The sequence below is a fragment of the Rhodamnia argentea genome, chromosome 6 (assembly GCF_020921035.1).
Source record: "Rhodamnia argentea isolate NSW1041297 chromosome 6, ASM2092103v1, whole genome shotgun sequence".
In the NCBI taxonomy this organism is placed as follows: domain Eukaryota; kingdom Viridiplantae; phylum Streptophyta; class Magnoliopsida; order Myrtales; family Myrtaceae; genus Rhodamnia; species Rhodamnia argentea.
Genome location: NC_063155.1, coordinates 1,281,636 through 1,305,370, shown reverse-complemented (window position 1 = coordinate 1,305,370; position 23,735 = coordinate 1,281,636). Strand labels below are relative to the sequence as shown.

At 38.7% G+C, this 23,735-nt stretch overlaps 2 protein-coding genes across 5 annotated transcripts; both read left to right on the top strand.

Moving 5' to 3' along the window:
- The first annotated feature begins 2,772 nt into the window (after positions 1-2,772).
- Positions 2,773-23,037, top strand: LOC115727785 (60S ribosomal protein L22-2-like). Its single transcript, XM_030658069.2, has 3 exons — positions 2,773-2,780; positions 21,369-21,626; positions 22,686-23,037. Exons 2-3 carry the CDS (start codon positions 21,382-21,384, stop codon positions 22,828-22,830), a joined length of 390 nt encoding a protein of 129 aa, XP_030513929.1. The 5' UTR covers positions 2,773-2,780; positions 21,369-21,381; the 3' UTR covers positions 22,831-23,037.
- Positions 14,877-20,036, top strand: LOC115727784 (eukaryotic translation initiation factor 2 subunit gamma-like). Of its 4 annotated transcripts, XM_048280588.1 has the most exons (10): positions 14,919-15,018; positions 15,548-15,697; positions 15,938-16,068; positions 16,173-16,234; positions 16,699-16,811; positions 16,890-16,992; positions 18,445-18,672; positions 18,751-18,969; positions 19,085-19,345; positions 19,474-20,036. In XM_048280588.1, exons 3-10 carry the CDS (start codon positions 15,963-15,965, stop codon positions 19,774-19,776), a joined length of 1,395 nt encoding a protein of 464 aa, XP_048136545.1. In that variant the 5' UTR covers positions 14,919-15,018; positions 15,548-15,697; positions 15,938-15,962; the 3' UTR covers positions 19,777-20,036. The 4 variants fall into 4 exon arrangements, with proteins under 4 accessions (XP_030513927.1, XP_048136543.1, XP_048136545.1 ...); XM_030658067.2 differs by lacking the exon at positions 15,548-15,697 and having other exon boundaries at positions 14,877-15,018; positions 15,940-16,068; XM_048280586.1 differs by lacking the exon at positions 15,548-15,697 and having other exon boundaries at positions 14,896-15,018; positions 15,920-16,068.
- Positions 23,038-23,735: the final 698 nt, after the last annotated feature.

Genomic DNA, 23,735 nt, shown 5'->3' with positions numbered 1-23,735 from the left:
GCCCTCGATCGGAGAGGTGATTGACCCTTAGGTACAGTTTGATGATGTACAAACGAACTTTTGGATCTATGGGGAGGTAGTACACAGAGATAGATGACCCGAACCCTCTTCTCAAGACTTTATTTTTGTGTGTGGTATGACGTTACTAGCCATGTTGTAATATAAAAATAGTATTATGTACATTTGGTAAACTACTAGTATAAATAAATGATGCATATGTATTTAGTAAACTTGTACGAAGATGTATCGGGAATGATGATGTGAATTTTTTTTATTATGCTTCCGCATGTAAATAAATAATAAAACATGTAAATAGAGATAACACATGTAACGCGTGACGTTACGGGATGTTACTGACTTATTTGGTATCGAGCCGATTTATCCATGGAGTAATACGGTGTGCTTAGGAGTTGGAGTAATAAGGTAGATCACGCGTGTATAAGACATTAAATGAAGACACTAAATGCATGTGCTTGTTTTGATTGTGTGATGCAAGTAACATTTGTTGCTTATTAAATATATACTAAATTAAGTGATAATTGTAGTTTTTATAAGGAAAAATGAGCTCGGGTGGAAATTCAGAGTCGAATCCTCGGCCCCGATGAAAAGGCGAGCACTTCAGCAAGCTGCCTCTAATTCAGGGAATGGCGGGCGCCATTTGCAAGGTCCGATCAAGCAATTTTTGAAGCTGAAACCAGATTTTCTGGAGTAGGGAATCCCGAAGAAGTAGAGTCACGGATTGACGGAATGGAGAAGATTTTTGCTTTATTGGAATGCAATGATGAGGATAAGATAGCTCTTTCTAAGTTCCAACTTCAAGGAAACGCCGATCACCGGTGGAGGGCATATAAAGGGACAATGTTCCTAACTAATGCTACAGTAACTTATGATGGTTTTATCAAGGCATTTTTTGGGAAGTATTTCTCGAATTGTGCTCAAGATAAAAAGGTGATGGAATTCATGCAGCTAAAATAAAATGAATTAACGGTAGACCAGTACGAAGCAAAGTTTGCAGCGTTGTCAAGATTTTCTCCAAAGTTGGTGGAAGACAAGGAAGACAAAGCTAAGAGATTTCGGGATGGTCTAAGGCCATATATAAGGAGCAGACTGGTGCCTTTAAACCCGAGGGATTATAATGAGCTGTATGAGCATGCTCAACTTGTGGAGAAAGATTTGGCAGAGGTAGCGGGAACAACAAATCTTCAAGCAAAGCCTAATCCTCAAGGCTTTCGGTCTAACTTTCATTGTGATAAAAGGCCCATTCAAATGGGAAAGTAACCGCTTCTTCCGAATAAAAGGAACAATGTTGGAGGATTTGGATTCGCGGGAAAAAATCAACAAGGAGTTCAAATGCGGTATGAAAAAAATATTTGTCGTACTTGCGAAAAACAACATGGGAATATACCGTGCTTAGTCGGAATCGAAGCTTGCTTTGGATGTGGACAGTGAGGCCATATGATCAGAAAATGTCCTATGATGGCGTAGCAACAGCAAATGGGACAACCGTAATAGCAGCAAAATGGATCCCCACAGCAAGGGAATTTCCAAAGGCCATCAGCTCAAGGTCAAGTTTATGCGGTCACGCAGGAAGAAGCCGAGGCTTCAAAGATCGTCATAGCAGGTATCATCTCAATCTGCGACAATAATGCTTATGCATTGTTTGACACGGGTGCCATGCATTCATTTTTATCTGCGCGATTCATACAACCGATCGAAGTAAAACGTAAGTAGCTTGAAGTATCTCTTAGTGTTTCAACGCCGTTAAAGCACACAATTTTATCCACTCTGATATGTAAGGGTTGTAAAGTCACTACTGGTGGATAAGTGCAAATGGCAGATTTGTTGTACTATCTATGTACGACTTTGACGTCATTCTAGGAATGGATTGGCTTCATAAGCAATGAGCCAATGTGGATTGTTATCAAAAGAAAATCTAGTTTAATCCCCCCGATCACCCTAGTTTTGAATTCTTCGGAAATGGATCAAATCCTTCAATGTCACTAATTTCTGCACTCGAGGCAAATCATCTTCTTGATGATAGTTGCCAAGGTTACTTAGCAATTGTAGCGGACCAATCAAAGGAAGAAGTAAAGCTTGAAGAAATCCTATAGTTCAAGAATTTCTCGACGTCTTCCTAGAAGAATTACCTGGATTGCCACCGGAGCATGAAGTTGAATTCGTAATTAAATTAGCTCCCGGAACAGAACCTATTTCCAAAGCTATTAACGGAGCTAAAAGAGTTAAAAGTGCAACTGCAGAAATTACTTGATAAAGGTTTTATTCGACCAAGTGCATCACCTTGGGGTGCACCGGTATTGTTTGTGAAAAAGAAGAATGGATCGTTATGTCTTTGTATCAACTACAGGCAACTAAACCAAGTGACAATCAAGAATAAATACCCGTTGCCCAAGATCGATGATTTGTTTAATCAACTTCAAGGAGCGTCTTTGTTTTCTAAGATTGGTTTAAGATCCGAATATCATTAATTGCGGATTAAGAAGGAAGATATTCCTAAAATGGCTTTTCAAACTCGATATGGTCAATACAAGTTTTTAGTCATGCCTTTTGGTTTGACCAACACACCAGCCGCGTTCATGGATTTGATGAATATAATATTTAAGCCGTTCTTGGATCATTTTGAGAATGTGTTTATCGATGATATTTTGGTATACTCAAAAAGCAAGGATGATCATGAACAACATTTAAGACTCGTACTTCAAAAGCTTCGTGAACACAAATTGTATGCTAAGTTTAACAAGTATGAGTTCTGGTTGGATCATGTGGTATTCTTAGGCCACGTGGTAACAGGTGAAGGAATATATGTTGATCCCGCAAAAGTCAAATCACTAATAAATTGGCCGAGACCAATAATGGTGACGGAAATTCAAAGTTTCTTAGGATTAACGGGATATTATCGGAGATTCGTAGAAGGATTCTCGTGCCTTACCGCCCCATTGACTCGCTTGACAAGGAAAGATGTGAAGTTTGAATGGACAGATAAATGCGAGCGAAGTTTCCCGGAACCAAAAAGAAGGCCGACTATGGGGCCAATTTTAATGACACCCTCGGGATCTTGAGGTTTGTTAATTTATAGTGACGCATCTCATAAGGAACTTGGTTGCGTCTTAATGCAACATGGAAGGGTTGTTGTATATGCGTCAAGAAAGTTAAAGCCATATGAGTTGAATTATCTAACCCATGATCTAGAGCTTACTGCAATTGTGTTTACATTGAAGAAATGGAGGCATTATTTGTATGGGAAAAAATTTGAGATCTATACGACCATAAGAGTTTGAAATATTTGTTCTCCTAGAAGGAATTGAATGTGAGACAGAGGCATTGAATGGAATTATTGAAGAACTATGACTGTGAGATTTTGTATCATCCAGGAAAAGCGAACAAAGTCGCGGATGCTCTCATTCGGAAGTCTACTCAAATGATTGCACATATGATGGTCAAAGAGTGAACGTTACTTGAGGAGGCTCAAGATTTAGAGTTTAGATTTGACATGAGTAGCCTTTCAAGTATACTAGCTACTCTTAGAATTGAACCGGAGATTGTGCAAAGGATCAAGACTATACAACAAACGGACTCGAAAATTTCAAAAATCCTAGAAGAGACATTAGAAGAAAAAAGGCCCGACTTTCGGGTGTCATAAAATGGAATTCTAAGATTCCATGGGTGTCTTTGTATGCCTAATGACGTTGAATTGATGAATGAAATCTTGTCAGAAGCCCACCGGAGCAATTATAGTGTTTATCTAGGAAGTACGAAAATGTATCAAAATCTTCGCCAACACTATTGGTGGGAATGACATGAAAGTTGATATTGCCAAACATGTCTCTAGATGTTTGATGTGTCAACAAGTAAAAGTTGAACATCGGTTGGGCAGAATGTTAAAGCCATTAGAGATACCCGAATGGAAGTAGGAGCATGTAACAATGGATTTTGTACAAGGATTGTCAAGAACACCAAAAAGTCACGATTCAATTTGGGTAATAGTAGATCGTTTGACTAAATTTGCTCATTTTCTTGCTGTACAAGTAGATTATACATTAGAAAAGTATGTGGAGTTGTATAATCAGTAAATAATTTGATTGCATGGAGTTCCGGTAACCATCACATCTGATCGAGATCCACGATTCACCGCGAATTTTTGGCGTAGTCTCCAAGCTGCATTGGGAACTAAACTTCAGTATAGCACTGCTTTCCATCCTCAAACCGATGGTCAATAAAAAAGAACCATACGGACATTGGAGGATATGTTGCGAGCATGCATAATCGACTTCAAAGGTAGCTGGGATTATCACCTGCATTTGGTGGAGTTTGCGTACAACAACGACTTCCAACAAAGCATTGGCATGGCTTCTTTTAAAGCATTGCATGGAAGAGCTTGCAGGACTCATATTTATTGGAACAAAGTGGGAGAAAGAAAACTTGCGGGACCGGAGTGAGTTCGGATCACATCGAACGCAAGAAAAGTGATTCATGATTGACTTAGAACCGCACAAAGTCATCAGAAGAGTTATGTTAACAAACGTAGAAGGCCACTGGAATTTAACGTTGGTGATCACGTATTTCTTAAGGTATCACCAATGAAGGGTGTTTTGCAATTTGGAAAGAAATGCAACTTAAGTCCAAGATTTATTAGAGCCTTTTAAGTTCTTGAGAAGATCGGTGATTTGGCTTATCAATCAGCATTGCCACCAAGATTGTCCAACGTTCATAATGTCTTTCATGTGTCGATGTTGAGAAAGTACAAACCGGATCCTACGCATGTACAGGATTTCGAGACGATCAAAGTTGATAAAAGGATAACTTACGTGGAGAAACCGGTATAGATTTTGGACCGAAGGGAACAAGTCCTTAGAAATAATACCATTCCTTTAGTCAAGATCCCGTGGTAACATCACGACATGAAAGAAGCAACATGGGAAAGTGACGACAACATGAGGCGCAAGTATCCACAACTTTTTGAGTGAGCAGGTAATTTTAAATTTCAAAGATGAAATTTCCTAAGAGGGAAAAGTTGTAACATTCGAAATTTTTACATATTAAATAAAAGGGATTTCTAAAAATCACGGTCGTTAGAAATATGACGTTTTATGATAGCAGATAATTTTCAGCATATTAGTTAACTTTTTGGATTATTGTTTTTCCAAGAATCGGCAAGTAGTTGCCGAATTGCTTCTAAAATTGTCTAATAGCCATTCTTTTTAGAAAAGTTACCGAATGAGAAACTTAGAGATGAGCCAATGATTACCTCTATCTCTCTCACCACGTCGATCATTCTTCATCACTCATTTTTACTCATGATGAGGTCAAGGCTATTGCATTATCTTGTATTACATCATCACCCTCATCATTAGCTAGCCATTAATGCTAGTAATGATTCATTCACTACTTGACAGAAGGAGAGGGCTTCTCCCAAAATTCATTGCTCCTGGCCAATAATACCTAGACACATTTGCCCTAGTTATTAAGATAGAACCATATGGAGTAATTATAACTTTAACTCCATGACTATTACTATGTTAACGCTAGTTAAAGTTAATCATTACTACACCTTTTCACCCCTATATAAATCGATCGGTGGAGCAATTAAGGGACCGTAAGGCCCCACTACATTGACCTCAACTCCAAGTCTTTCTCTCTCCAACTTTTGCTTTAAGATAAAGAGTGAAAGTGAAGGTCCTCCACACCTTACTCTCTATCAAAATTCTTCAAGTCGGACGAGGTAAGCCATTTATTTTCACTACCTCGTACCAATTTTTCTGTCGTTTATAAATTAAGTGTCATTAACACTCAATTTTACTTATTTAAAGGTGTTACGTTGACAAATATTTTCGAGGTAAGTGAAAACTCTAAGCGCTAAGTTAAAATGATCTATTTAGTGCTTTTGACTTGGTTGATTGCTAATTTTAATCAAGTTTGGTGATAAGTATGAAAGAGACAAAGGAAATTGATAGGTGAAACTCTTGTACTGATTGTGGTGTTTTAATTGGTGTCACTTTGTAAATGATAAGCTTGATCATTTTTTCTATGAGAATCGGTAATATGTTGGATGAAAAGAATGAAAAGTGAGTAGCTATTAGATTTTTTTGTTGAAATGGAGGCTATTGGAAGCAATGTGAAAATTATCATTAAAAAAATCGACAAAATAAAGTCACCAAATTTTGTAGGTTGATAGATGGTCAATAGCTTTGACAGACCATGGATTTTTATATAATATAATGCCATAATAAATATAATATAATTATATATAAAAGAAAAATCGTAAAGTTGATGATTTCATGAACTTACTTATCCTTATGATTATTACTGTTACTAATTCTACTTTTGATGTTGCTGATCTTGGAGCTAAAATATTTATAATAATAAGAATATTTCAAAAATTTGCATTCATCATAGTGTTCTTTGAGGCATGAAAATATATGTATGATGTATGAATCAGAATACTGCTGCTTGGACGATGACTTGAGGAAAAAAAATGAATGATGTTGTAATGAATATTTCATGAGCATGAACTTTGCATGTAAAAGATTGTGTTCCGTCGTCCATGTGATGGTGGTGATGATGCCCCGGAGTTGCGATATCTCGTGTGTTAGGAAGCCCCGAGGAGTGTTTTGGGATGCCGCGAAGTGGCGATGCCCCGTGTGTCGGGATACCCCATGGCCGGATTTTACAGGATACCTCGGAGTCGAGATGCCCCATGTGTCGGATACCCCATGGCGGGATTTTACAGGATACCTCAAAGTCGAGATGCCCCGTGTGTCGGGAAATCTTGGGAGTTTCGGGATAAAAGATGAAGTAATAAATATGATGCATGCTCACATATACACATTTGATTGTATGAATAAGACACTAGGTGATACTTGTGCATTGTGACATAGCATGACATTGGCCTGCATCATAAGCACAATATTATAAATATCATTATGGAAGATCAAGCGAATGTTCATGCACTCATATATTACTTTGAATACTTGCGATTGTGAATTCTAGGTTGAGCGGTAAGAGGATCATCTACCTTAGATTTAGAGATTTCATTTACTAGGCATCGGCTCACCCCATTATTTTTAGATATGTAGGACGGCTTTACCACCACCACTATTATTTGGAGTCCTAGCACATATAGGGTATGCATATGAAGATGTGGTGGTGCCCAATCTAGATTTTATGTATGTTAAATGTACTACTACGATGTGGATTGACGTGGAACTTGCCGAGTGGGTTCCTCATCGTTATATAGCTTGGTATACCGTTTTTGAGGATGTTTGGGTAGGACAATATAGAGGTTTGGGCGGTCCTCCAGGATATGTTGCCGATAAGCCCTCGATTGGAGAGGTGATTGACCCTTAGGTATAGTTCGATGATGTACAAGTAGACTTTTGGATCGATGGGGAGGTAGTACACAAAGATAGATGACCCGAACACTCTTCCTAGGACAGTTTTTTTTTTTTTTTTTTTGTGTATTGTGTGATGTTTCTAGCTATGTTGTAATATAAAAATAGTATTATGTACATTTGGTAAACTATTGGTACAAATAAATGATGCATATGTATTTAGAAAACTTGTGCGAAGATGTGTCGGGTATGATGATGTGAATTTTTTTTTTTATTACGCTTCCGCATGCAAATAAATAATAAAAGATATAAATAGAGATGAACGTGTTGCGCATGGCGTTACGGGACGTCATATATGGTCAGCCCTTGGCATCGGTGCGGTGGCTAGTACCGTCGATAAGCCACTTTACGTTGATCTCCAAACGGAAAATATGAAAATAATCTCTTATGCTCAAGTATGTGTGGAGATCAGTGTAGTACAACCGCGATGTGATTACGTGGAGGTGTTTTTGAGTGGTGCTACCCGAGCAATTAAAGTCTAATGTAAATGGAAGCCAATCTCTTGCGTTGGGTGTGGCACCTTTGGCCATAAGTGCTCTCCTGCCAACATGGACCCACTGGTAGTTCCCCTGGTTTTATCTCATGCGGTTGAGAACGTAATGTCTTCACAACCTCCTGTGGCTGAGAATGTATTGCCTTCACAATCCAAGGAAGAATGGCAAGTAGTTGGTGTTGACACCTAAATTTTGATTTTTAGAAAATCATTCATTTAAGCATAAAATGAGAATTGAGCTAGTTCTCACAAAAATATTTTTCATGCATAGCACATTCAATTTAATTTAACATGCATTACATTTTGCATCTTATATGGACCGACGGCAGAAGCACACCTAAAATGGACCCGCGGATCGATCAAGAACCATCAGAAATTTGGCAAACCTGCGGTGGGGACATGGTGTTCAAAAAATTGTAGGCAAAAATAGGAGTTTCGGCTTTATTGAACAAGACCAAGTCCATGTTGTTTAAAATTTGACCAAGCCCATGGATATAATATGTCTATATGCACGTGAGGTGTAGGACTTGGAGGTCTGCATTATTCAATCCAATTTAAAATAATCCTTAAAATCTTGATTGCAATAAAATAAAGGATAAGGATATTAATTGCAAAAGAGATATACTGAAGATTAGCCTTTTAGTTGAACGAAACCCTAGGCTTTATCTATATATACATATGTGTGGGCGTCGTTCACAAGGGGGGAGGCGTTAAAAAAAAAAGAGAAAACTTTCTGCTCACAAAGCTCAAAACATGTGTGAGAAATTAAACAGGGAGAAAGGGAGTGAAGAGTTCGTGCGGAGCCATTATTCTCATCCACTGGTGCACCACCATCCGCTACGCATCAAGCTCATCTTCGCTGTTGTCCGCTTTCCCGACGCTTCCTGTTTTGCGCTCCATCATCCACCACAAAAGGCGTGGCTGTCCGATGCACATGGTAGCCCGTTCGTGCTGTTGAAGTCCCCACAAACCAGCACCGGTTTTCATCACTGTTTGGTCCAGAAAAATTGTTGTTCGGTGTTGTTTTGAGTGAAAACTGGTGCTGTAGTTTTTCTGCTTATCAAGAGTCTACACGTCACCGATAGAGGGGGTGAAAAGCTGTTGTTTGTGCCAAAAAACAGCAGTTGTTTTTTCAGATTTCACTTCCTGTCTTGTGTAGATTTCTTGCTCCCGATCCGGGGCTAATTACTAGAGTTTTGGGGCAATTGCTTTGCTGTTCGGAGCTATTTGAGGTGTGAATTGGATGTCACGAATTCACCTAGCCATGGTCCTCTAAGCGCACATGAATCCCATAGCCGATCAGTCCAAAGAATTTGCTCACCAGTATTTTTCGGCTCAAGCTTTGAATTAGGTAACGAACAAATCCAATTTGTCTATCTTAGAATTCTTTATCTATGTGATTGATTGCTGGCTTTGGTGCTTTATTTTTGTTAAAGTTTAGTCGTTGAACATTGTCCGATTTGCAAGAGATCATTAAATTGAAATCGTGCATGAAAATTCAGATTTTTATTCTTGATGTTGCTAGATCCGAAAATCTAAACATGGTTTGGATGAATTTCACTTTGTCTCGTTCATCTTGATTGAATTTGAATTATCTTGCATATTCTAATATTGATCGGACAAAAGAGAATTTTGACAAGATAAGGATAGTGATATTCGATTGAGATTTTGTGGATCATTTGAGGAAAAAATTAGACTTTGCTTACCAAAATCGAATTTGGCTGCATGTTCGTTGTCTTGGTGGATATCACGTATATCTTGTTGGATACTTGATCTTTCTTGCGGATTGACTTTTCGAGAAAATTTGGTTTCAAGTCATGTCCTAAATTGCACTTGACTAGTGAAGCATCTGAGTTTATCTTTGGCATATGTTTTGATCGACTTGATCTTGGCATAAAGATATTGTGCACATTATTTAGAATATTCATGGTTATCCGGTGATCGAATTTTGAGTGCATCCGAAAATTTTGAGCATATCGGATAAGATTTTTACCTCGATCGGAAATTCCGAGCATATCTTTAAAATTCGGGAGATTATCTAAAAACTCTTTCAAATCTCAAGTGATAACTTTCCTAAGTTTAAAAGATATAAAATCCTTTGTAGATAGGGGCTTATCTCCTTTAGAATTCGGCACCTACTCCTAGTTGGCCGAACATCATCTTTTTTATCCTTTATTCTAATTCAAATATTTTTATAATCTACCTTGAGTATAATACATGCTCCCCTGTGCCTCGTCCCTCGGAATATGTGCAATATGGATGATTATCTGACTTCGCCCCCAAAGTACGACGTCATCCGCACAATGAAATTATCTAACCTATCCCACAACTTTGGGATCGGATCGACAAATTTCATAATTAACAAATTCACTATCGGATCCCACCCCCGGGATACGACGTGAATAAATTACCTTCTGACCCCACCTCCCGGGTACGAAGCGAATTCATCGGAAAAATTCGGATTATAAGGTGTATTATGCTCAAGGTTTATTATATTCTTATTTGATTCATTTTTTCATTTAAAAAAATCATAAAAGAAATCATCATATCTTTACCTTAAATGAATTTTTTCGGAAATTATATCTTAAGATGACTCTTAATATAAATTGGATTTTGATTAATCAATTTGTGTTAATTGTCGGACCAAAAATCATAAAACCGAAAATTCATTAAAGGGTTATGACATTCCATGTGCATTTCACATAGTCTAATTCGTCATGCATTATTATATGTCATTCATGCATTTTTATGTCATCAATATAGTCCATATTGCATGCCATGTAGTTCGAAGTTCATGTTCATGTTCCATCAAATTCAATTTTTCCAAAAGTCATTCATGCAATTTTTTTTACTATACCACATGACGTAAATAAATCATCTTGCATGTCATATAGGTTAGTTCTCACATTGCACCTCATGTAGTTAGAATTCACTTTCCTTTATATGCATCAAAATACATTTTCTCAATATCATCACTACTCATTTCATATAGTTGCATAGCATTCATTTAATCAAGAAAATCCAAAAAGATAAATTGCACCTAAATTCATTTGTTGAAATCAATTGGATTTGCCAATCAAGAAAATTTTCACAAGAATGGTACCGAAAGGTAAGCCTGCTGGTTTTTCGTAGTATACGCTGAGCATACTTTTGTTAATAGACGTGATCCGTGAGCTAGTATTATCCATTGTAGTGCGGCAATGGCTGGTTGCCCCCGCCTGGTTGTTGGGGATTTTAATGCGATTAGAGACCTTTCTAACAGGATTGGTAGTTCTAACATTTAGCTCCCTTCTTTTGATGACTTCGATCAATGCATTATACCCGTAGGGTTGGAGGATCTTAGATACACTGGCCATCGATTTACTTGGTCCTCCTCTATGGGCGTCGTTCGCAAATAGAGGAAGATCGATAGGGTTCTTATTTATGCTCAATGGAGAATTGACTTTTCCTTCTCGGAGACCTGCTTTTTGCCTCATGGGGTTTCCGATCACACTTCCATGATTATCAAAGTTTTGGCTCCTCCTATCTTCAAGCAGACCTTTTAAGTTTTTTAACTTCGGATGACCTATCATTCCTTTTTGCCGTTGGTCAATCGGGTTTGGGAGATGGACATACATGGGACTCCCATATTTCATATTTGCAAAAGGCTTAAGATTCTAAAAGGCCGGCTTAAACATCTCAACAGGGATTCTTTCTCTGATATCTCGGCTCGCACATCCGAGGCCAGGGCTACTCTAGCGTCTATCCAAGACTTACTTGTCTTGGACACCTTTAATTAGGGATTGGCCAATCAAGAAAAGGAATGGTAGCAAACTTTTTCTACTCTACGTCTTCGGGAGGAAGCTTTTTATAAACAGAAGTCGCGAGTCCAATGGCTTAAAGAAGGGGATTTCAACACCTAGTACTTTCATCATGATGTGAACAAAAGGCAGCATCACAATAGAATTCTTTCGGTTGTGGATAGTTCTAGAGATTTATTGACCGACCCGACCTTTGTTCAATGGTACATAGTATCCTACTTTGAAGATTTGCTTGCTTCCTCATGCTCGAGCACTCGGCCAACTGTCGAGGATATTAGGTCGATTATCGAACACCCTCTTGATCACGATCGGTGCCAATATCTATCTCTGCTCGTCCCGGCTCTTGAGATTGGCAACATTATGTTTTCCCTTGCCACTGGTAAAGCACAAGGCCTGGATGGTTTTAACGTTGACTTCTTCAAAGCATCTTGGGATATTATTGGCCGGTCGGTGACTCGGGCTATATAGGATTTTTTCGCTCTTGGTTGCCTACTTCGGGAAACCAATGCTACCATTATCTCCTTGGTGCCTAAGGTCCCGAATGCCACTACTATGAGTGACTTTAAACCTATTGCTTGTTGCAACACCATCTACAAATGCATCACAAAGATTATGGCTAATAGGATCTCTTGCATCCTTACTTCACTTATCAGCCCGCTTCAAAATGCCTTTGTTAAAGGTCAACGCATCGGGGACAACAAACTCCTTGCTCAAGAGCTATTCTGCGATTTTCATCATAATCCTTTTGTGCCGAAATGTGCTATCAAAGTCGATTTTCAAAAGGCCTACGATACTGTCGATTGGGACTTTACATATGGTCTTGCATGCCTTTGGTTCCCCGGATTTGTTCTCCAACATCATCATGACTTGTGTTAAAGCCCCGAAGTTCTCTATCTTTATAAATGGGGAGCTCCATAGGTTTTTCTCAAGTGGTAGAGGCATCCGCCAAAGCAATCCTATGTCGGCTTATCTTTTTACCTGGTCATGGAGATCTTCACGGGTATTATTAATATTCAAACCCACCAACCCAGTTTCAAGTTTTATTGGAGATGTAAAGCCACTCGATTTTCCCACATTTTCTTTGCGAATGATGTCCTTATCTTTACCAAGGCCAACCATGCCTCTATTTCCTTGCTCAAGGCGGGTCTTGAAAAATTCTCTGGATGGTCCGGGCTTAAACCAAATATAAACAAGAGTGAGATTTCTGCTCGGGGGGCTCGGAAGAGCTTCGTCGCCAGCTTCTCTCCTCTCTTGGTTTTCAAGAAGGATCACTACCGGTTCATTATCTTGGAGTCCCCGTAATTACCGCTAGATTGAGTAAGGTGGACTGCAACACATTGGTTAACTCTATTATTGCTAGAGCCCAATCATGGTCCCAATGGTTCCTATCTTTCATTGGACGATTGCAATTGGTTAAAACGGTACTACATGCTATCCATGTATTCGGGGCAAATATTTTTATACTTCCAAAATCAGTCCTACTTCGCATTGAGCAGATTCTTAGGCAAGTCTTATGGAAATGCCTGGAGTTAGGCACTAGCGGTGTTAAGGTTTCTTGGGATGATACATGCCTCCTAAAGGAAGAAGGAGGGCTTGGTATTCGCAGACTCTCAAATTATAATAGGGTGGCTATGCTCAAACATATTTGGATACTTTTTACGGATAAAAAGTCCATGTGGTGCAAATGGATTCACTTAACATTTCTCAAAAACAAGAACTTCGGGGTTGTCAAGAAGCCAACTTTTTGCTCTTGGACCCGGAAACAAATTCTTGATCTTCCCCTGGATTATCACCATCTTTTCCATTAGCGGGTTGATAATGGCAATATCATTTCTTTTTGGTTCAACTCTTGGCACCCGAAGGGGCCTCTTTACAAGATTTTCTTCGATAGGGATATATACTGCTCGGGCATTTCTCGAAAGGCCACAATGCTGGATTTCCTATCCACAACCCAATACCCTTCCCAGGTGACGGCCACCATTGACTCCTAGGTGGAACCTTTTCCACCACTTATCCGGAGAGTAATGATGTTCTTATTTGGCTTGGTCATTTCTTAGGAGTCTTCTCGATTGCTTTGGTTGGGGATCTTACTCATGACAGAGGACACATTGTACCATGGTACTCATTTATTTGGGATCGACATGTTTCTCCCGGGCACTCTTTCAATATGTGGCTCATTACCGTCAACAAGCTGCCAACCCATGTACGTTTACTTAGCTACCATAGACATACGGATGGAGTTTGTGCCTTCTGCGGATGCTCTTGGGACTCTACTGATCACCTATTCTTTGGCTACCGCTTTATGGGTGCCCTTGCACTATTTGAGGCTGCCAAATGTAATTTGGCTTGGCATAACTCTACCTAGCACGACAATCTTCGGTGGTCAATGCGACACATTCATTCTAAAACTTCTATCAATGTATTGCAAGATTCTCCTTCGATGCTTTGTGTCACATGATATGGACAGAACGGAATCACATTCTCTTCAGTAACAAGAAAATTAACATGCCTGCTCTTAAGCTACATCTTCAGAAGGTTGTTAAGGATAAAGCACTAAGATTTACTTACATAGAGGATTCTCCTTGTAATCGTAGGAGGCAAGCCAGCTAGGGCATTATCACTTCAATTTTTTATTGACTTTTGGTTGTTGGTTTGGCCATGCTTATTTCAGGGGGTTGGCCGACTGTTTGGCCTTTATCTCTAGGTAGTTCTCTGTATAGGTGTTGTCCGATCTTCGGCTACCTTCTCAGCCTCTCTTATATAGGCTTGCTGGCCAATTGTTTGGCCCCCGATATCTTTTGTTTTTTCACCTGACCCACCCTTGCGCTTTTAGCGACGCATTGTGGTGTGCAAGGGAGGATTGTTTTGTTATCTACGCTTTTATAGTTCAATATACTTCTTACCTTTACCCAAAAATATTGCTAAAGTTCTCGATTTTTGGGTGTTAAGCTGGTAAAATTGAGATAAAAATAAAAATTTGAGATTTTTTATGACATATTTTTTTAATATAATTAGAATAAATGCTAAAATTATAGGGTTTTTTTTATAATAGGCCAGCACGTTAAACTCAATTTGAGGGACCGTCCGCACTACTTTGCCCGGGCATGTGATTTTGGGCCGATCCGGACCCGAGAAGAACACAAATGATTTGACGATGATAACCCTTAGACTCGACCAAAATAACGTAAGACTGATGTCCGTCGAACTCTGGAATGTGTGTGCTCTTTCTCTGCTTGTCTGGACAAGTGACAACCAAAACTCAAAAACCCTAGCTCGCTCGCTCTTTTAGAGGCTTGGCCTACTAAACTCCGAAGCTCAGGTGATTCTTAGTCAATCCCGATTGTCAACCCCTTTTAATATCATGCCTTTTCTCTTTGTTTTGAGTCATTTCTGCCTATTTTTCTTGATTTTATTTTTCTCTTTCGTTGGGGGACTTTGTTGGGCATCGTGGGGTGATGTTTCGATGGTGTGGATTGAGGTGTTAGTGTTTCTTGATTGGGTATATTTGCCTTTTGGTGTTAGAAGCTCAAACGTCGATAATATGAAGTGGGGGATCGTGGAATCTTGGCTTATAATGTGGATTATGCGTTCTTATCCTTTGACGGTTCTGTTCATTAATCTTGAATAGTGCTGGTGCGATTGTTTCAACCGTTATTTTGGTGTTTTTTTTTTTTTAAATTTAATTTGGGTCTTTAAATTGACTATCTCATTTGAGTGAAATTTGTTTGAGGGTGTACCGTTTTTAAGGTTTCAATTCTGTGAACTTTGATTGATGAATCTATCAAACCTTCTTGTTTCCCTATTATTTTGTTTCTGAGGCCAATCTTGTTTCAAATCCACTTTTGCAGTTAATATCCATACGAGATTTCGTCATGTATATGGCAGTAGGGTCTGTAATATGGTTGACAAAGATGATATGCTTGATAAATTTTATCTGCTCGATCTCAATTTGTTGAACTGCTGATTCCAAGTTTCCAACGTGATCAAGAAGGTGAAGCATGAAAGCTTATACTCCCCAATATCTTTTGTTCTCATTCATCTTCACATGTTTGAGTTACCTATCGAGCTTCAATAGAATATAATTCGGCAAGCTTTGGTTGAATGGTATCTGTTTGAATGTATGTCCTTTTAACTATGTAGACCTTGAATCATCATTCCACTTTCTTTGATGCATCGGCAGTTTGTTTGTCTTACCTCTCATGAAGTCGACTGTTTTAGTGTCCTCTCATTCTTTGAACAGGAGTTTTTTCAGAACGAGCCAAAATGTCTCGTAAGGGTTTGATGGAGCAGGACTTAAGTAAATTAGATGTGACAAAACTGACTCCACTCTCTCCAGAAGTAATCTCACGGCAGGCGACCATAAATATCGGTCTGTACGTACAGTAATGTTATTAAATTTGTTTTTGCTGTAATTATGGGCTGAAAATTTCTCTTGGTTAGCGAGTTACTTAAATCCACATTGTTCTCTATCAGGCACTATAGGTCATGTGGCGCACGGAAAGTCAACAGTTGTAAAGGCGATTTCCGGTGTGCAGGTAACTATTCCCTTTGTTATTTAGTTCAATGTTTATGTTGTCTTCAAAACTAGAATTTCAATCTACCCTATATCAGCTTTGATTGCCGATGTAATGATTAGTGACCAAATTCATTCAGGGCTTTATGTCCTGTTTGGAGAAAACCTAGTGTCAATCTGCATTATATGGTTAAAATTGATTGTGGTCATAGTTTGTGAAGAGCGAAGGAAAAATTGCTGCTAGGGCTAGCCAGACTTATACGTGTTTATCTGTTTTAATGGCCATGCCTCTGGTTCAGATTCTGTCAGCTGAGGCAGCAGTTGTGTCCCTATTAGAGAGAAAGGTTTTTCATGTAGTTGTAGTTATTTTGATATGGAACGTGGTATTATATATCGTATGAATGGGGCATTCTTTTTCAATTTCCGATACTTCTCATTTCTCTGAAATGTGGGAGGATTTTGGAGGTTCACCTTGGCTTTTTGCAGACTGTTCGTTTTAAGAATGAGTTGGAGCGTAACATTACAATTAAGCTTGGATATGCAAACGCAAAGATTTACAAGTGTGAGGACGAACGATGTCCACGCCCTATGTGCTACAAGTGGGTTAATATTCAAACTCTGCACTTACTATTTAGTTGGAACTTGACCATTTAGATGTGTTCATTGATCATTCTCAGGGCCTATGGAAGTGGAAAGGAAGATAGTCCTCTGTGTGATGTCCTTGGTTTTGAGAATTGCCGTATGAAGCTGTTAAGGCATGTTTCCTTTGTGGATTGTCCGGTAAGGTTCCTCAGACATGTTGTGTGATTTCGTTATAATTTTCATCAAGCGTGTTAAAGTTGTGATTATGTAGTAAGACATGAGATGCTATTATTGAAGGTATTCGGGCTTATTGTCTTTTTGGCAGTTGTAAGAAATTTTATCTATTCTGGATGTTGACGTAATTGGATCGGTACAAGCTTTTGTATTTGAGTTTCTTGTCCATAAGTTGTGTTCTGTGGAGTGAGCTATAACAGACTTGTCTAGCATGATTTAAAAGTAAAATTCATCATTTATAGTCTTTGGTCTATTGACTTTTCATATTGTCTTCACTGATGTGTTAAGGTTACTGTTTCTGAAATTCATCAATCCTTCCAATTTATTGGCACTTGCTGAACTCGTTAGAAGCAAGTTGATGTTATGAAGAATCCAAAATCTAAGTGCTGCATAGTATCTTAATGCAGCATAGAAAAGGCCAAACACAGAAAAGTTGCTCGTTCCGCCACGTGCACTTAATATAGCTTAACAAGGGACAATGTGGCAACCAATTGGCTTTTTGCTATCTAAAGAAAATTATGAATAATCATCATTAATTTTCAAGTGCAACTCATCCTGCATCAATCCGTCCATTAATTACTTATGCGACGAGTTTTTGCAGGCTGCATTTATTTTATCTTAGGCTCCGTTAGTTTCGCAGAAAATGAATGATTTGGAAATCATTTGCCTAAAAATAATTGCTTGAAATAATTACTCAAATGAAAATATTTTCATTGTTGGTGATAATTTATGTCGAAACATTCTCGTCGACAATGAAAATACTTTTCCTAAATTCATTTTTGTAAGCAATACAAGCAACCGTTATTAGGATAATATTTTTCAAGCCATTCATTTTTCTCAAAAGAAATGCACCATTAATGTCTTTATTTTCTTCTATTTATGTTTGTTTTATGCATCCAGAATATTAATGCCCTTTAAGTGGTTCATGGGAGCAGTTATTTTTGTCACGTAATGTTAGCTATGTATCAAACTAAAGAGGCAGTTGCAAGAGTAGAATTCTTCAAAATCATTTCCTTCCAATATGGCACCATTATTGTGGCCTTGAACTATTTCAAGGATCACAGACTGAAAATACAAAATGCCATGCAATGTGGGATTAGGCAAGGATAGGAAAAGGCGACACAAGGTTATATTAGTAACCCATTCTTGCAGCAGATATCATGGTTTGCTGGACCCCTGCTCAACCCCTCGAAAAAAACAAAATAACAAGACTGGATAAAGGACCATCCCAAACCCAAAAGTAAAACAAAGGGAAAAGGAAGGAGAAAACAAAAGGCATACTGTCACATGTCCAAACAGCATTTTTCAGTCTGTGTGAAAGACCTCAGAATCCATTCTTTTATTTGCACAGTCGTCTATCTTCTATTTAAAATTTAGATCATTCAGCAAATGATTTAACATTTAATTTATCTTCAGGGCCACGATATTCTCATGGCTACTATGCTTAATGGAGCCGCAATCATGGATGGAGCATTACTTCTTATAGCTGCCAATGAAAGCTGTCCCCAGCCCCAGACTTCTGAGCATTTGGCAGCTGTTGAAATTATGCGCCTGCAGCATATTATAATCCTTCAGAATAAAGTTGATCTTGTTCAGGAAAATGTAGCGATCAACCAGCATGAAGCAATTCAAAAATTCATTCAGGTAAGTGGTTTATGTGTAGTTTAGTTGGTCATATAGTACCCAGCTTCCATCAGATCCACTGAAATTCCTCTTTATCAGGGAACTGTCGCTGATGGTGCTCCAGTTGTCCCAATCTCTGCGCAGTTGAAGTATAACATTGACGTTGTCTGCGAGTATATTGTCAAAAAGATCCCCATTCCAGAGAGAAATTTTGTGTCGCCGCCAAATATGATTGTAATCCGGTCTTTCGACGTGAACAAGCCTGGCTATGAAGTTGATGAGATTAGAGGCGGTGTGGCCGGTGGGAGTATCTTAAGGGTATGCTTTATTTTGGGATTTGACTTACCTTGTGGGGAGATGGTTGATTATCTTTGGTTGCTGACCACTTTTGCATTTATATCTTGTGGTTCTTTTTTGCCTTGGGGTATTGCAGGGTGTTTTGAAGGTAAATCAAATGATCGAGGTTCGCCCTGGGATTATTGTGAAAGATGAGAATGGATATATCAAATGCACACCAATATACTCGAGAATTGTTTCATTGTATGCTGAGCAAAATGAGCTACAATTTGCAGTGCCTGGAGGCCTTATTGGTGTTGGGACCACCATGGACCCCACTTTGACACGAGGCGATAGATTGGTGGGTCAAGTTCTTGGGGAGGTTGGGTCGCTTCCTGAAATCTTCGTTGAGCTTGAGGTAAGAGTTGTCAAAATTGATGAAAACCTTGAAAGTAAATCTCGAGCTAAGTTAGCTGCAGGACAGTTATTTGTGTTTTGAATATATGCTGCTAACTGTTGCTTGAATGTTTACCCTCTATTTTGCAGGTTAACTTCTTTCTCCTGCGACGGCTTCTTGGTGTGAGGACAAAGGGCACGGAGAGGCAGGGAAAGGTCTCAAAGCTGGCTAAAGGAGAGATCCTCATGTTGAATATTGGGTCAATGTCGACGGGGGCTCGAGTCGTTGCCGTGAAGAATGACTTGGCTAAACTGCAACTCACATCTCCAGTCTGCACTAGCAAGGGCGAGAAAATTGCACTCAGTCGCCGAGTCGAGAAGCATTGGCGTCTGATTGGCTGGGGCCAGATTCAAGCAGGGATGACCCTCGATATCCCGCCTGCCCCATTCTGATTTACAAGTGGTGGTGAAAAAAAAAGGAAAGAAAAAGAAGCAAACAGTTTATCGTCGTAGGAATCAGGGGAGATGTGGGAAGGCAGGTATTTGTTCAGCACAATTTTTGTTAGGTTGAGGAGAAAATGTCTTTGTCGAATTCGGATGATATATATTTGTTTCCTCTGCTCTTTTTGCCATTACCGTGTGGCCCAGGTACATTGTTTCTGGTTGAGCCTCCGAGATACAATGGCTATGAATGAGCTTGCGGCAATTTGTTCCCGAATCACATCATTCAATGTACTTCTATTTCTTCTCCGCATGCCAGATATCAAATGGCAGGTAAAGGGTTTCTGCAAATTTGTATGTTCAGTCATCTGATTTGATGCCTTAAGATGAGCAGGAAGAGAGAACTTTTGAAGGAGAAAATGTGTTTGGATCCACCATTTTTCAGTTTTTTTTTTTTTTTCATTTTTGGTTCATTTTAGTTGAGAGTTGGTAGGTTAATTTCCTTTCATAATTTTTGTCTATTATTTTTTTTTTTTTTTGTGGGAAAGGTAGCGAGTGATTTTCAAGATAATTTCTTGCGTCCACTTTCAAATACGGATCATTTAATTCAAGAAAGTATGACAATATGCACGTGATGATGTACAATTTAGAATATAGGAAATGGTTTTTTCTATGGATATGGATTTTTGTCATTCGAAAAGAAAAGAAACATTTCGCATGAAAATTGATTTTTCGACAAGCAAATTGAAATTGAACGATTGCTTATGAACTATTTCGCAAGGAAAATGAGTAATTGGTCACGAAGATCATTGTGATCCATCTAAGGTGATGAACAATTCTTTCAGTTCGGACTTTTGCAATTTAATGTAAATTTATTTTTCTTCGTCGTCATCTATGTGGTGATATATCTATTATAATATAAACATGTAGACTTTCGAAGATATTTCTAATCTTACTTAATGGAATATTCAGGCTATTTTCTAAATTATTTGACTGACTTCATAGTTCCCCATTGTTCTTGAGCTATTGGATCCTTGAAAATCTTAAAAGAAAAATGGTTGAACTAAGGAAAAATCCAATCAATTGTACAACTAACTCTTCAAATGGAAAATGATATATGTGAAAAATAGATGTATTCATGTAGTCCAAACAATTTCATTTTTCAATTGTTTTATTTGCTTGATTTTTCAAATTACTTTAGAGCGCTAGCAATTGACATGCAAGAAAACTAACATTTGACGTGAAAATCCAATTGATTTATGAAATTTTAAAAAGTATAATTAAATAAAAAAAATAATCAATTAGTATATTGACTAATTCTGTTAATTTCATCCAATTTGGTTAATGAAAAATTCCAAGGTTTTGTCGCCAGTTTTTTTTTTTTTTTTTTTTGCTTTTTAAAGCAAAAATTATGAGAATTATCATAAAAAAAAAGAATGGAAAAAAAGACATGAGCTGGGCCATGATAGTGTTCAAGCCCACAGGCCCAAGCATCTTCATCGGGCGACTTAAAAACCTGCATACCCTAATCCACCCTTCTTCTCATCTGTCCCTTCTCTGCCGCGCACCCATAAACCCTAGAATCACAAGGTTCAGCTCTCTAGCGCCCGGCGAGCGATGAGGAAAGGAGGAAGCGCGGTGGCAGGGGGGGCCGCAAAGGCCGGGAAGAAGAAGGGGGTGAGCTTCACGATCGACTGCGCGAAGCCGGTGGAGGACAAGATCATGGACATCGCCTCCCTCGAGAAGTTCCTCCAGGAGCGCATCAAGGTGGACGGCAAGGCCGGCGCCCTCGGCGACGTCGTCTCCGTCGCCCGCGACAAGTCCAAGATCACCGTCACCTCCGACTCCAACATCTCCAAGAGGTGATCTTCTTTTTTTTTTTTTTTTTACCCTCACCATTTGGATGACTTCAGGTGATGTGATGTATCATTGGAGATCATTTTTAGCTTAATTTACGTCATTATATTTCACTTCATCGAGTGAATGGGGACCTGTTTTCTTCTATGGATCACGTCTTGCATCCATAATCTGGTCAGAGCAAGTACCTTGGAACATCGGAAGCGAAGTGATCTTGTTGTTTATAAGGCTGTTTGGATGTGCTTGAATTGCTTATCGGGTTTTGAAAGATGAGAATTCGTGCTTTTGGAGGTTAGATGAAATCAATGGAAGCCGATCGTTTGAATAGGAGACATCGGGCGGTGGTCTTGGATACCTTGATGTTTAATTTGAGTTTTGCAGTAGTAGTTGGCTTCTTTGGTTGGATGGTTGCTCAATGCTTTCAACTGCCTCCTATCGAATTTTCTCAATTACGGATCATGTATCCAGTCATGGAGCGGCTTCTTAATTGATTTGTCTTGTGAAATGGTCGGCACATGAAGGGTGTCACATGTTGTTGAAAGTAAGTTGCTAAAAATGGTCTTTTGGAATAGAAATTTGATACTGCTGTTTCCTTGTATGTGATGTACCAACAATGTGGCCTTGCCCACAAAAAAGTTGACTCTGATCTTTTATTTTGTTCTTGACTGTTCGATCAGTTTTTGTTTTTCCTTGCTAGTCATGCTGATCGATGTGTGGAGATGGTGTTGGGATTTAGTAATGCAGTTTAGATCACTGATCACTTTCCATTGTGCTAAACTTGCTCAATGTCGGTGTTGCCTTTAATATTTTCACTCCCTCTTGTGCTGCTTTTGTTGCAATCCCCATGTGTTTGTATTTGTGATATGCGGTCTGTTTCTTTCACTTCCACTGTTTTTGGATAGTAATGGGACTCTGTCCAGAATGATTAAGCTGTGAGATCTACTAAGAAAGGCAATATGCCTCACATCCCGTTTTTGTTTTCTTGTATGTGGGGGAAACGTCTTGTATCTTTCTTTCAAGGCATCTTACTTGCTTTTTGCTTGTTCAACTGTCTAATTTTTCAGGTACCTCAAGTACTTGACAAAGAAGTATTTGAAGAAGCACAACGTCCGGGATTGGCTTCGGGTGATTGCTTCCAACAAGGATCGCAATGTTTATGAGCTTAGGTACTTCAACATCGCTGAGAACGAGGGAGAGGAAGAAGATTGAGGATTCTGCATCGGGAAGGTGTTTTTGAGTTCTACGTCTTTCCTATGTCGTGAGAATATTTTTGACATCTTTAGTTTATATTCACCTAGCGTTGCTTTTGATGATTTACTTGTAGACGAATCATTCATCTTTTCGTGTGTATGAGTATGTTTCTCTCTTTACAATGTGAGTTCAATGACTCTGGAGGGGATCTGCTTTGATTCATCATTTTCTGGTGGTTCGATACCTATCTTTTGTTAGCAAATTGAAACCGTCTCTCTGCTTTTTTGGAAGATGTCCTCGGTCATCCCGTAATCGGTTTAAAAATGTCATTGGTCATCTTGTGATCGGTTTGGCGTCGGAATTTACTGATGTGGCGTTAAACAAGGAAACTCGGAATCAGGCCTTATTATTATTTTTATTTTTTTTGCGTGTATTATATGAGGATTGAATTCAATCAAAAGGCCTGAGACTCTATATGATAGGAAACTCAAAAGCCCAGAAGACCTTGGCGCACCAGCCGAGTAGTTCACAATAGAAAGGATATTTAGATTTGTTTTGATAGATTTGTGATGACCTTAATAATCTTGTTGATTGGATACTTTAAATTTTTTGGACAGTAGGAAAATTAGATTTTTATCCTTTATAATCTCTAATGGTGAGTCACTCGTGTATGTAATTTTTCAATGACTGATGTTACCAAAATAACAATAGAGTTGATAGTAAAATGCAATCATACCATTTATATACGGGTAAAGTATTTCTCAAACCAGAAATAATTACTCGATATTATTCCTTATATTTCAAATTTAGAAGCGCCATTATTGCGACATATAATTCTTATGTTCAAGTATTTTTCCCATTAAAATTTCCTAAACGTTCTTATGCCAAGGAATTTGAAAATTCTGGTGGGGCTACGGTTTATG

Coding starts and splice junctions, on each gene's coding strand:
- LOC115727784 (XM_030658067.2), top strand. CDS start 15,963: ATGTCTCGTAAGGGTTTGATGGAGCAGGACTTAAGTAAATTAGATGTG. Junction 18,970..19,084: donor CCGGTGGGAGTATCTTAAGG/GTATGCTTTATT, acceptor GGGGTATTGCAG/GGTGTTTTGAAGGTAAATCA. Junction 19,346..19,473: donor AAATCTTCGTTGAGCTTGAG/GTAAGAGTTGTC, acceptor TCTATTTTGCAG/GTTAACTTCTTTCTCCTGCG.
- LOC115727785 (XM_030658069.2), top strand. CDS start 21,382: ATGAGGAAAGGAGGAAGCGCGGTGGCAGGGGGGGCCGCAAAGGCCGGG. Junction 21,627..22,685: donor GACTCCAACATCTCCAAGAG/GTGATCTTCTTT, acceptor CTAATTTTTCAG/GTACCTCAAGTACTTGACAA.